The 15,015-nt window shown below is 32.0% G+C and overlaps 1 protein-coding gene across 4 annotated transcripts in view; it reads right to left on the minus strand.

Annotated features, from left to right (window-relative positions):
* The window catches only part of LOC111058311 (heat shock protein 68), a 29,387-nt gene that overhangs the window by 987 nt on the left and 13,385 nt on the right, over nt 1–15,015 (minus strand). Inside the window, exons 1-2 of one of the 4 annotated variants that reach the window (XM_039440238.1) lie at nt 5,557–5,783; nt 419–2,779 (exon numbers count right to left, since the gene is read on the minus strand). In XM_039440238.1, the coding sequence (XP_039296172.1) occupies nt 419–1,986 (1,568 nt within the window). In that variant the 5' untranslated portion in view covers nt 1,987–2,779; nt 5,557–5,783. Of the gene's footprint in view, nt 1–418; nt 2,780–4,119; nt 4,247–5,556; nt 5,784–15,015 lie in introns of those variants that run through there. The other 3 variants (XM_022345822.2, XM_022345820.2, XM_039440239.1) reach the window with 3 other exon arrangements.

Below are 15,015 nucleotides of genomic sequence, written 5' to 3' on the forward strand. Positions count from 1 at the left end.
ATTACCTGCAATTATCGAATCACATTCTATGGATCGATTGACTGAATATATATTATGCTATTGTTTATTATTAATCTATAATATAATTTTTCTTCTTCTCAGCCTTTTCCCACTCAGGTGGGGTTGACGTTTCGGGTCAGTCGCTTCCAGAAGTCTCGGTCACGAGCTTTGTTACCGAGGATGGTCATAGGCCTATTTCAATTTTTTCAAGATTCAAGTAGGTCAGATTTCAGTTTTTCAATTTTTTAATTAGACCCTTGTGGAGCACGGGTTACCTGCTAGTGTCAAATGCATTCACATCATGATAAATATTCAATTTGTCATAGCAATTGAATTTTTAAATGAAAATTTGATATAAAATACTGTATCATGACTTAGTGTCTGGAATAATATTTATACATATAATATGATAGCTTACTTTTCAGCATCTCGCACCATCCGATCAATCTCCTCCTTGGAGAGTCTTCCTTTGTCATTCTTGATGACAATATTCCTAGTTTTCCCAGTGCTGTTCTCCTTGGCTGATACATTCAGAATTCCATTGGCATCAAGGTCAAAGGTCACATCAATGTGGGGCACTCCTCTGGGTGCTGGAGGGATCCCGGTCAAATCAAAAGTTCCCAGCAAATTATTATCAACAGTCATGGCTCGTTCACCCTCAAATACCTGGATGGTGACAGCTGATTGGTTGTCAGAGTAAGTTGTGAAGGTTTGTGACTTTTTTCCTGGGATGCGTGTGTTCCTTTCTATAATGGTTGACATAACACCTCCTGCTGTCTCAATACCTAATGATAGTGGAGTGACATCTACCAGGAGGACATCTTGAATTTCGGAACTTCTATCACCAGAAAGTATTGCTGCCTGAACTGCAGCACCATAAGCAACAGCTTCATCAGGGTTGATTGAAAGATTCAGAGTTTTCCCATTGAAGAAATTCTGCAGAAGGCTCTGGACTTTTGGTATCCTTGTTGAACCACCAACTAAAACCACATCATCAATGTCAGATTTGCCCATTTCTGCATCTTGAAGAGCCTTCTCAACAGGTGCAAGTGTCTTCTTGAACAAATCACTGCACAACTCCTCAAACCTGGCCCTTGAAATTCGTGTGTGATAATCAACCCCATCTATCAATGCATCAATCTCCAGGGTGGCCTCAGTACTGGATGACAATGTACGTTTGGCTCTCTCTGCTGCAGTTCTCAAACGTCTCAAGGCCCTTGCATTCTTCCTCAAATCTTTGCCATACTTCTTCTTGACCTCATTACTAAAATGGTCAACCAACCGATTATCGAAATCCTCTCCACCAAGATGTGTATCACCAGCAGTTGCCTTCACCTCGAACAAAGATCCCTCATCAATTGTGAGAATTGACACATCAAACGTACCTCCTCCAAGATCAAAAATCAGTACTTTCTTCTCACCTGACAGGTTTTTGTCCAAACCATAAGCGAGTGCAGCAGCTGTTGGCTCATTGATGATTCTCAGGACATTCAATCCAGCAATGGCCCCTGCATCTTTTGTGGCTTGCCTCTGGGAATCATTGAAGTATGCAGGAACAGTGATCACAGCATCAGATATCTTCCTCCCCAGGAATGCTTCAGCCGTTGCCTTCATCTTGGTCAACACCATGGATGATATCTCTTCAGGAGTGAACGTCTTATCCTCACCTTTGTACTGTACTTGAATCTTGGGTTTCCCAGATTCGCTGATGACTTTGAATGGCCAATGTTTCAGGTCTTCTGCAATTTTAGGGTCATCGTAGCGTCTGCCAATCAGTCGTTTGGCATCGAAGACTGTGTTCTCAGGGTTCATTGCCACTTGGTTCTTGGCAGCATCGCCTATCAGACGTTCTGTTTCTGTGAATGCCACATAGGATGGTGTAACTCGATTTCCCTGATCATTTGCAATTATTTCCACCTTGCCCTGCTGCCAAACCCCCACACATGAGTAAGTGGTTCCTAGATCTACTCCAATGGCCAATGGCATGTTGACTTTATTATTTTGGTCGATAAATGAATAGAATAATGATATTAATTTAAAGAATATGAATGTGTGCTGTGGGTGTTTTCCCTACTCCGTTCGGCTTTCAGTTTTTATGCAAGTTATTTGAAATTTTCAACAAAAGGGGTGAATGGAACTTAAGATAAAGTCCAGGCCTTATATTTTGGAGCTGCTAATATTATTCGAGCTATCAATTATTCAGAGTTTGGATTACTCATAAATTTATTTTGACTTGTCAATTATTTAGATTGTAGATTGAATTATTTTAGACGATATTATTTCTTAAAGTCTGTCAATATTGATTGGAGTATGTCTATAATGTGAAATTACTTCTATCAATATTAATTTGAAGTGTGTACAACTTCTACTATTAGTGTATAAGTTTTATGTTGTAAAGTTTATAGGTATTTTTACTTTCACAATTTTCACAACAGTTATTATATAGTATAAACACTGTATAACTAACACCTTACTGCTTGTCTGCCTGTATTTTTACTGGGTTATTTGAGAGATTCACTTCACAAACTCGCTTTTCATAGACGATTTTTGATAAATTGTGGAATGGTAAGTAGCAGAGGCTTCTGTCTTCAAAAAGATCGTTGGCTCTCGACTATGTGTGAAAATCACTCCGCTTCCACTATTTAATTTGCTGATTTTCCATAGTGATGTTCTTTGGAGATAGAAATTGAATATAGTCAGATTCACTATTTAACACCAATAGTGGAGTCAGTCAGCAGTCAACAGTTATATTTGTTTCAATCCTGATCAATTCTCAGAGCTGGAACAGAGTGTTTCAACATTTGAATTTTTATAGGCTATTGTATTAGCTTATCAGTTTCATAAGTAGTTGACATCATAAATAATATGAGATTTTGATGGATTCAATAAATTCTATTATTCTCCACACAATGATGAATGGAAAATTGAACTTTTATATAAAAAAAAAAACACTTCCACAGAGTACGAAGTATGAATCCACCAAAATCTCATATTATTTATGAGAATAAACAAATTTAATAACGATTGAATTTCTTGATAAGAAAGCTTGAATATGAGATATGAATACATAATAAATACGGTGTTTAAATTTTTACAGTACTTAAAATCTACAATACTAGAACCTCTACTTCTGTAGTAGTATGAAGTCAATAAGTGATTCTATATAATTATAACAAGGTCAGATTTTAAAGGTTTCGTGAAGTTATTTATCAAAATATTCAATAAAAATTTGCATTTCATTCAATAAAAATGTTTAAATGAAATTTAATTATTAATACCAATTTGAATAATAGCGATGGGATTTTTTGACAATATTCTCTTGATAAACAAAATAAGTGAGATGGATATAATGGAACCAAGTGAATTGAAAAGGAATGGTATCTTATAAGAATAAAGGATGCTTCTTTCAAGTGAGCTATGATTACAAGGGATGCCTTATGCATTTTTCATTTGTATGGTATGTTCAAAATAGTAATAATAACTCAATCGTTCACACCAATCAATGAAATGGAATTCGTGATAATTTTTCTAATCAAAAAGTTATTAACATAATATGCTAAGTATAAACGTGTTTATAGTAACTTTAGTTTATTAGACGTAGTTGAGAGAAGAATATCCTTCAAAGTTCCAATAGGTACTCATTCGTTTGATTCCAATATTCATCATTATTTACTTTATTAACAATATTTGCCTTCACAACTCAAACCACAAAAAAATTTTCAACTAAATAAAGATACGGTATCTAAAAGTTTAAATGTTTAAAAGTTTAAAAGTTTGTATGTTTCATGGGAACAAACACAAATAAAATATTCTATTCTATTCTATTCTAAAAGTTTAAATATGTGTGGAGCTGCTGCTATTTTTCAAGTGACAAATATGATTAATTTTGTTTTAAAATATTATGAAAACTATAGAAAGCATCAATGATTTGATGAAAGCATTAATGAAAGAATGAATGATTTCTACATCAAATTAATGTCATCACTTAATAATTAAAGACCAACTTCCAAAATTCTTAAATAAATATAATCAAAGTTGTCATTCTCCTATTTTCACACTTTTCAAAATAAAAAACTATCGTTCCACAAAAACATTAATATAAAGAAAAATTAAAAATACCTTTCAGTCTTACCGGTACCGGCCGGAGCTTTATTATTTTCTGATGAAAATCAACTCAATTTTTGAAAATTCAAATTAAATTTCTTTATTTAACAAAACAAGCTTATAGTAGTATACAAAAATGTTTGTTGATCGCCCATATGGACCTCAAGGGTCTGTATTTGGGTCGACAAATGAGTAGTCGATCAGAGATTAGTAATTAGTAGTCGATTTTGACTAAAAGATCAGTAATATGGTATATCAGATACTATATAGGCCTACAAATAATATAGATCATTATACTACACAAAGTCAGTAATATCCAAGGTACCTAGAATAGATAATAAAACAAAATAAATCTTATAGCACCCTTTATTTAAAAAAAATATTAAAATAGTTGAATAACTAGTTTCGGTTTACAACGTTCGTTTACAACGGTTTACAACGGTATAAAACGTTCGTTTTATATCAATTTTAGTAAACAGTCATTGTATTTTATTTTATAACCTGAAGATGGTGTAAACCGAAACTAGTTGTTCAACTATTTTAAAGTTTTTTTTAAAATAAAGGGTGCTATAAGATTTATTTTGTTTTATAAATTTAAAAGTAGCCCATGTCAATAAGTGTTTTACCTAGAATAGGTATTCTAGGTACATTGGTAATATCTATCATTTTATACGCTGCTATGAAAAGCTTAATGAGAACGTCTTAGAAAAGAAGATTGATTTTTCATTATTAGTTGACACGGTACAGATTTGAATTCTTGGCAATATAATGCACAGTAATGTTCATTTTATCTCATAATAAATTAATATTAGAATCACTTCACTGGCATGGGCCACTTTAAAAAAATTAAAAACCACAATATGAGAAATAAAGTAGGCTATAGGTACCCTTATTTTCTAAAATATTTTAAATAAAGGGTTCTTTATGTTCTTATATTGTGTTTTTTAATAAAATTAATATTGTATCTAGACAAAACTGTACGGTACATCTGTGAAGAGGAATGAGATTTATCAATCAGGACAATCACAATTAGATACAATACCTCAGCTCAATCCTTCACCTCAGCTGTAGGCTATGTATATCAACTTGTACAAATAAATCACTTGTTTACCTATTTCTTATTCTATTTTATTACAATGCATTCAATAATAATATAAAAAATGAATTCTTCAATATTTAAAAATATATATTTGCTCTGAATTCATTCATTCTGAATCTCTAACGATTGAATTGAGTGGTGTAAAATTTACTTTTATTCTGAATGACATCAACACAATCCGATAAAAATACAATAAATTGATAAATATTCAATTGAATATATAGTTTATATAACGTTTATTGAATATATATTTATGGATAATTTAATTTTGCTAGACCAGTACTAGGTCTAATGTGTGTGAATTTTGTAATTTTTCATAATCGCCTATGCAACTAATTTCTCAATAAACTCACCAAAATGATGGTTGCGGCAACTCTTCCTCAAATCAAGACTCAAAACCCAGAACTATTATCATCATTCACTGCAATATTGACATTTATTAGCAAAATATCATTGAATTTCTCCACTTGTTGGAACAAGAAATTTGAATTTTGAAATTTCTCAAAGTTCACTTCTATAATTTCAGACGCGGTCACCTCATGAATAGCTCACGTTCACTAGAACTTGTCCTATATAAAACCTTTGCTTGCAGAATGATCAGATCTCTTCGTACTACAGCTCATTCTTCTCAGCTCGTCAAGGCGGTTCAAAATCGTGTATCATAATTGAAATTTGATGAAAAAATAAAAAAAATCCACTTTTAGTGTATTTTAGCCCCTATTAGCACAGAAAAATGACCATTTTATATATTCAAAACTGTGTAGGCCTATCTCGGTAACCCGAGATTTCTCTCGAGTAACCCTCGGTAACTAGATTTTTTAACTGAAGTGTTCCACAAGGTACGCAACTTTGAATATACAAGACTGTGGAAATGAATAACGTATCAAAATTTTTTCGCATAGGTATTCAAAGTTGCGTATCTTGTGAAACACTTTAGTTAAAAAATCGAAAAAGTAGTCAAGGTTGTATAAAATTTTCTCCTCATCCGCTCCCATGAATCGTTTTCCTGATTTCAGTACCGTTCAAAAGTTACAGCTAATTGAAAAAATGATAATTTTCATTTCTCATTTTTTCTGCGATTTTACTGTTATTCAAGAGTCTCTAAAACGAGTAAGATACATGATAGAAGCTTGCGATTGGTCTCAAATGAAAGAGAATTACATGCTCCATAAGCTTCGTTGCCTTAAACTCATCTTGCATGACTGTTTATTATCGAAAAACTGTCGAGACTGTGAAAATGAGGAAAATATCGCAAATTTCTTGATTTTTTGAACCAAACGTATCTTACCTCACGATTATATATTTACAAAATTCATTCACCTCACATGAAAGAGGAGATTCTGTTCTTTAAATCAAGACCAAGTACCATTTTTTATCATCTCGGGTTATCGAGATACCGTACACAGTTTTGAATATATAAAATGGCCATTTTTCTGTGTATTCAATAGGGGCTAAAATACACTAAAAGTAGATTTTTTTATTTTTTTCATCAAATTTCAATCATTATACACGATTTTGAGCCGCCTTGACGAGCTGAGAAGAATGAGCTGTAGTAACTCAAGGTTCACGAGATAAAATGGGAAAATTGAAAAAAGTCAGCAATTTTGGGAGGTTTTTGGGGGTTTAGGGGGTAAAGCCGCCCTCTGGCGTGTCAGCAAATTTCAGATTCGAATTCAGCGCCCCAAAATACATATAGAATTGTCGAGAAAAATTTTTTCGGGGCTGTTTCCTGAAAAACGACCATTTGACTGGACTATAATATTAGAATCACTTCACTGGGCCACTTTAAAAAAATTAAAAGATTTAATTAAAAAATTAAAAAATTTGAAATTAAAGCATGGGCCACTTTAAAAAAATTAAAAAACACAATATGAGAAATAAAGTAGGCTGTAGGCACCCTTATTTATTTGAATATTTTAAATAAAGGGTTCTTTATGTTCTTATATTGTGTTTTTTAATAAAATTAATATTGTATCTAGGCAATAACTGTTGCCGTGCTACCAATTTTTCCTTAAACGGTTGGAATAGCATTTAACACCTATCACCTAAGGAAAGTTGTCGGCTCCAATAAAATAGATTCTTGATAAACTGTGAATGGATCTATTGCCTATGAATGAGAAATCCAGTTTTCAGAGCAAATTAACTTATAATCTTCAGATGAAAATACACAAAATACAGAAAGAGAAAATATCTTAAGACTAATTATTTCAAGAGTTATTACGAACTAAAATACTTATCTAGTTTACAGTTGAAACACAGTGGCTATTGGCTTTACTACATTAACAACTAAATCTGACCAAAACAGCACAAAATTTTATATAAAACTCAATCTACAACATTAATAAACGAAAATGATTTAGAGCAAAACTCTACGACAACAGTACTTGTAGCAAGCCATTTTTCAGAAGAGAAGGAAGGGCTGAACAGGAAAAGCAAAGTTGAAAGTCACCAAACCAACGCCCTGTTCAATATCGATCTCCACAGACACGTCATCAAAAAATTATAACTTATAAGTTTAGAATTCACATTCTACATCTGTTCTCAATAAAACTTTAATTTGAAAATGTTATTTTAAATTTTTATATATATATCATCTCTATTTAACTAAACCATTTATCTTTTTAATTCTGTCAACCCAGCCTCGGTGACACCATGGAACAATGCAACAAACATTTACGATAATAAATTCTCCGTCAAAAAGTTTATCCGTCTATTGATAACTCTGACATTTACTATAAAGTTCCATAGATCTCGAATTGAAGATTCGATTTAAATGTGAGAAGAAAAATGTAATATTACAAATACCCCCCTCTTGACATAAAAAAATTTTACTGTTTGAAAATTTAAAGAAAAAATTTACATTGACCCTAATGAAAATTGTTGAAATTTAAATTTGAGAACAGTAACAATTTTTTCTAGAAAAAAAAAACAATACATGTCATCCAAAAATATTGAAAATTATTATAAAAATTCATCAATAGCGTTTGTTATATGTTTCCAAACAATATCTCAAAATATAGAATATCAATATTACTTTTGATTTAGCTTTATAATTTAAAGAAAAATATCTCAACAGAAAGTTTAATATGTAAAGAATAGTTTTTTGAAATTGCACATAAATTTAATAGATAGAAAAATTTAATTTTTATTGCATAAAAAAAATTGTAGTATGTTGAATAAAAAAATTATTATTATTATTATTATTATTTTTTTTTTTTAAATGAATTGATGAATTGTTACATTTAATTTTCACATAAAATTTCAATAAATCAAAAAATGTTCATTTCTTTCACTATTGACGCGGTTGATTTTATTGATGCACATTTTGGAAAACAGTCCGTTAAGGCACTCAGTATGATTTTCAGTTAAGTGTGACTCCAATGTGATGACGTTAAGTGTTGGGCTGATCTGGATGCACGTAGTGTTGGGCTGATACTTGTAGTCGACTGCTGCATACCAAACTCGATACAGGTGACATCTCAGTTAGCATTGCTTCATGTTTGTAGTAGACGGCTGCATTCCAAACTTGATACCGGTGACATCTCAGTTAGCATTGCTTCATGTTTGTAGTAGACGGCTGCATTCCAAATTCAATACAGAGTCACATAAATTTTGTATCATATTTGTAATTATACAATGTACATTTCAGGCTTGAAATGACAATGTAATTCGTTTTTTGGAAAAGAGATAGACGCTGCATACAGGATTAATTTAGGTGAGGATTAATTTAGGTAAGGTTTGGTTTTTTGATATTTTCAGCTTTCAAGGTTTAGAGTTCTGCATACAGGAATAATTTAGGAGAGGATTTTTTGAATCAATTCTTTCATGATACTGTGACTGTTCTTCTGAATTCAAAGTTGCGAATGTGAACATGGATGACAATTACCTCCAGGTAATGCAGTAGTGTTGAAGTTTGAGATACTTGGTCAGCAATAGGCGTTGGCATTGCTATTGGCGTATTCTTTGGTGTCGGCTTTGGCATCGGCGTTGATATTGGCATTGGCGTTGGCGTAGCTATTGACATCAGCACAGGCATCGGCGTTGATTTTGGTGTTGGCATCAGCATTGGCGCAGGCATTTGCGTAGCTATTGGCATTGATTTTTGTTGTTGGCATTGGCGCAGATTTTGGCATTGGCGTAGCTATTGGCATTGGCGCAGGCATTGGCGTAGTTATTGGCATTGATTTTTGTTGTTGGCATTGGCGCAGATTTTGGCATTGATTTTTGTTGTTGGCATCAGCGTTGGCGCAGGCATTGGTGTAGCTATTGGCGTTGACATTGGCGTTGACATTAGCGTAGTTATTGGTTTAGGCCGCAGCGTAGATTTAGGCGTAGATATGTCACACTAGTTTGAAAATCACCCAAATGTTCTTAACACTCTTCATGGCGTTCACTTGTTACTGATTTCGAGATTCACATGATAACTATTTCAATGTTAATGTCTGTGCTGTACCTGTTGTCTTAAAATGCTTATAAACTAAGAAGAAAAACTTGATTAGGCTATCCATACAATCTAATACACATAAAATTAATTTTAAATATATATAAAATTGAAATTTGTTAACATCTTATTATACAGTCAGCAATACATAAATTGTGAAATATGGACATATCAATGATAAATTTAAAAAAAAAATCATTCATTTATTCACTGTTCAAATATCAACATTTTAATCCATTCTTCAAAATAGAAATATAATTTCATAACACCCTGTATCATTATCAAAATTGTAAAAAACAAACATCATAACAACACAACAAAAATTTAATTTCAATACATATTTCAATAATTTCAGACATTTGGTCTTCTATTCAATCATTTCATAATATATTTGCATTTCATTATTATTTAATATAACATTTCATTTATAGCATGTTCATTTCACATTTATGATTTATCATTCAGGGTTTCAAAATTATTTAGTTTTAATTTTGTTCAAAAATTGTATAAAAAGCAAATTATTTAATATTATTAATCATCGTTTGTTGGATACTATAGTTTATTTCGACTCTTCAATGTTCTAAACACAAACTACATTTCATGACAAAACTTTACTATCAAACATTAAACAAGAAATCATTCAAAACATCAATAATATTTTGCTTCAAAGGCAAACAATATTCATAATTAATCATCATTTTGCATCTATGGCAATCAACATTATTAATCATTATTTTTGCATCTATGGCAATCAACATAAGTAATCAACACAAAAAATATTATCTCATTACTGCCTCTCTAAGTCATAACCTCTGTTATTCCTTCTTTAGGCAATAATGGGTTTCCATCTCAAAAAACAATCACATACCAGCAAAATTCTAATCAACAAACCCCACTAAAAATTCTACATACACTCCAGCATCCATTTCAAACGATAATCAATCATATCAAAATTTATAGAACAAACAGTTTTAAAATTTAAAAAAAATATCAATTACAAAACACTTTAGAAAAATTTTAGCCTTTAACTCATTTCAATTGATAATATAACACAACGTTTTAAATTAAACCAATTATTTTTTAAAATAATTTAAAATTTAAAGACTGTATAATAAGTATAAACATTTCAAGATTATGATACAAAGATGATCAAGATGAAATACTGGGTAAATAAGTTCCCTAAAAAATACAAACAAGAGAAAAAGAAAACTGGGTAAATAAATTCCCTAAAACAATACAAAGAAGAGAAAGATTAATTAGAGCCTATCCTACATGTCAGTACTGAACTTTCATGAGGAAGTATATTTAATAAAATATACTACTATGGAATTTTGTAAATTCCAAGTATGACTCTAATTTGTTATAATTGTGAGCTATCACTCCCACAAAAACAACTGGTGAAGGAAAAAATGTGTTGACTATTGTGACTGGGTGGAAAGTTCCTAGATGTCTGTAAGGCAATGTGATAGCAGACTCTAGTATCGGACCACAAAAACAAAAGTATGCAAAAGGTTTTACAAACATTTGTTGTTGCAGTCATAAGGTTTTTATATCGCAAACAAGTAGGTCAGATAATCGAGTCCAGCCGTATGTGGTTCACGCCCACACCTCTAAAAAAATCACACCTACTTGTCTACCAAAAATCCAAAGTATTGGACAGCAAAGAAAAAATAAAATGCAAAATGGGTTAAAAGCCCAGAAGAAAACTATAACCTAATTACATATGGCTTATGGCACGATATGCAATGAAAGATGAGAACATGGGACAAAATTGCTCTGAAAAACCTAATTACCTAATATAATACCTGAAAAAAATAGACATGATTAAAATATGTAATACATGATGAAAAAATATACCGCAAGCAAACAATTATTTACACAACAATGGATAGATTTTGGAAAAGTTAAGTTTTATCAACAATTTAAAGATTAGGAAAATAAGCTACTATTTCAACTTCTAAAATTATTTCAGAAAAAATACAAATTTAAATGACTATGGACAAGATTGGTTAAGATATGCTTCATAGAAGAAATTTACTGAATATTACACAAAGACAGGAAAGAATCGAAAATTGAAAAGATTAAGGGCCAAGAAAATAGGCTACAGGAAAGAAAAAAGACACAATTATGGACTCTTACCATACACTGTGTAGCGATTATGCTATTCTGAATCCCGGCATAACACAGGATTCCTAATCATTGTGTGTTGGGGAATACCCTTTCATCATGTGATTCATTGTCATCATCTTGTAAATAAGCAACTTGAAACAACCTTTGAATACTAATACATCAATGGAAACTTTGCGTTTTGTTTTCTTCAATAGCATGATTTTATTCATGGGTTCATTAGTTTCAACCAAGCAGTTTTGCCTACAAAAGTTCGTCATGTTCACTTGAGAATGCATTGCATACACCTTTTCAATTCTCAGTTGAAAGTTGAACTCATCAACTTGACTCAAAGCAACATTCATTTTGTTCACATTATTCCTAACCTCCACAGAAACCTGTCTCATGTAATCATTCACTTTGTTCATAGTTTTCCTAACCTTCAATGTAGCAATATTACTTTCATGATAGTTGACTTTCAGTGAAGACAACTCCCTACCTACTTCTTTACTCAATTCTACTGTCTCACTATGGTTGACTTTTTCAACAACAGTAACTAGGCCTACATTGTCAGAAACTTGAATGAGTTGATCTTGTAACTTAACACTACTATCATCCTGCTTCAATTTGTTTTCATCTTCATGATTATCCCTCAATGTTTCATGTGCATTTTTCAATAGAAGGTTTATACTAGCCTGCTCTAGTCTAATGCTAGCAAATTCTTGCTTCATCTCATCAAACCTAGCATTTAACTTAGCCTCTTGCTTATCAAACAGTTGTGTTAAGGCAGCTATTAACTCATCATCATTTTTAATATTTTTCATATTGTATGCCATTTTGCTAGTCTGCACAGATAATATATTCATTAGGACTTGATCTCTCTTGAACCGATTTCCCACTCAGCAACAAACCATTCATAACCTATCAAGATATCTATCCTACTAATAATTTTTATAACCAGGGATTTCATAGTGTACCATTTGGGACATATTTATTTTGTAATTCTGTCCCACCACAGGGGTAACATTTGCCGTGCTACCAATTTTTCCTTAAACGGTTGGAATAGCATTTAACACCTATCACCTAAGGAAAGTTGTCGGCTCCAATAAAATAGATTCTTGATAAACTGTGAATGGATCTATTGCCTATGAATGAGAAATCCAGTTTTCAGAGCAAATTAACTTATAATCTTCAGATGAAAATACACAAAATACAGAAAGAGAAAATATCTTAAGACTAATTATTTCAAGAGTTATTACGAACTAAAATACTTATCTAGTTTACAGTTGAAACACAGTGGCTATTGGCTTTACTACATTAACAACTAAATCTGACCAAAACAGCACAAAATTTTATATAAAACTCAATCTACAACATTAATAAACGAAAATGATTTAGAGCAAAACTCTACGACAACAGTACTTGTAGCAAGCCATTTTTCAGAAGAGAAGGAAGGGCTGAACAGGAAAAGCAAAGTTGAAAGTCACCAAACCAACGCCCTGTTCAATATCGATCTCCACAGACACGTCATCAAAAAATTATAACTTATAAGTTTAGAATTCACATTCTACATCTGTTCTCAATAAAACTTTAATTTGAAAATGTTATTTTAAATTTTTATATATATATCATCTCTATTTAACTAAACCATTTATCTTTTTAATTCTGTCAACCCAGCCTCGGTGACACCATGGAACAATGCAACAAACATTTACGATAATAAATTCTCCGTCAAAAAGTTTATCCGTCTATTGATAACTCTGACATTTATTAGCAAAATATCATTGAATTTCTCCACTTGTTGGAACAAGAAATTTGAATTTTGAAATTTCTCAAAGTTCACTTCTATAATTTCAGACGCGGTCACCTCATGAATAGCTCACGTTCACTAGAACTTGTCCTATATAAAACCTTTGCTTGCAGACCGATCAATCTCACAGACAAATAAAACTCACACCAGTCCTCAGACGAGTCAATTGTTGCATGCTAAACAATGTTCAAAACTTGACTCGAGTGCTGACTCAAATAGCAGTTGAGTCTTTACAAGAGTCAATAGGTGCTCTACTACCTTAAATTGTTTCAGGTTGACTCCAGTCATGACTCGAGCAAATCCATTCTCTGCTGATTCATTGCATGCATTTGGAAACTTCTGTGTTGTGTTTGTAAAATGCGCCATTCAACAGAACTCGCCTCTGATTGGTTGAAACGTTGGATGACGTCACAAATACTATTGACAATCTGTCATGAATAGTACCTTACAATGAATGGTACAAACTCTAGTACGGTACTGTATCAGTAATAATTCATGATGAGCTTTCTTCTTCAACAGCTATAACTTAAATAACCAATTCTATGTGTTTTTCTCCATAGGTTACAAAAATAAGATTGATTTTATTGTCGATTCCACTTTGGAAAGGTTCTACAAAATCAATATTTGTACTAGAAAGGCTACAAAAATGATTCGTGTGAAGCTTTCAATTTTTATTGACTGAAAATTAGATGCAGTCTGTGTTCTTAAAGAATAAAAAGAGCCAGAAGAGGTTAGTCTCATCCATTAGAAAATAGCCTTCAGAAAACAATTTTATCGACTTATACTGGTGAGCTAAATATTGCATTGATAGCTGACGCTTGAAGAATATAAGCTGCGTTCATACCAAAGTTATTAACATTTTGTTTGCAATCTTATAGATTCTATTAGATTGAACATAACTTATCATACACATGATGAGCATATGTGTTTGTCAAGTTCCGTTCAATCTAATAGAATCTATAAGGATTAAGTTAACAACATTATTTTTTTTAATAGCTTTGGTGTAAACTCAGCTATAGAAAGGGGAATTGGAGATAAGGAAAATAATAAGTGAAAGAGAGAAAGGATAAGAGGAAAGGAGGAAATAACTTGAAGGAGGAGAGAAAGAGAATATCAATTTCTTTAAAGAACACAAAATGGGACACGTATCGTAGAAGATCAGTTACTTTTATTGAATGCTGGGATGATACTACTTCATTGCATTTTCTCATTTAAAATTTCAAGTTAAAAGAGAAAACAGTTCCATCAATAATTATTTCATTTATAGAGGACAACAGAATGTGCTTGAGCGATTTTATTCAGAATTTGAATGGAGTAAAGTTTCAAATTTGATCTGATTTCTGTTTCAAAATGTGATTATTTGATGAATGGTAGAGGAATGTATTCACAAAATATTACCATAGAGAAACGATAGCATAAGTAGATATCCCATAGTATAGGGAATTTATGTCGCAA

Source organism: Nilaparvata lugens, chromosome 13, assembly GCF_014356525.2.
Source record: "Nilaparvata lugens isolate BPH chromosome 13, ASM1435652v1, whole genome shotgun sequence".
NCBI lineage: Eukaryota > Metazoa > Arthropoda > Insecta > Hemiptera > Delphacidae > Nilaparvata > Nilaparvata lugens.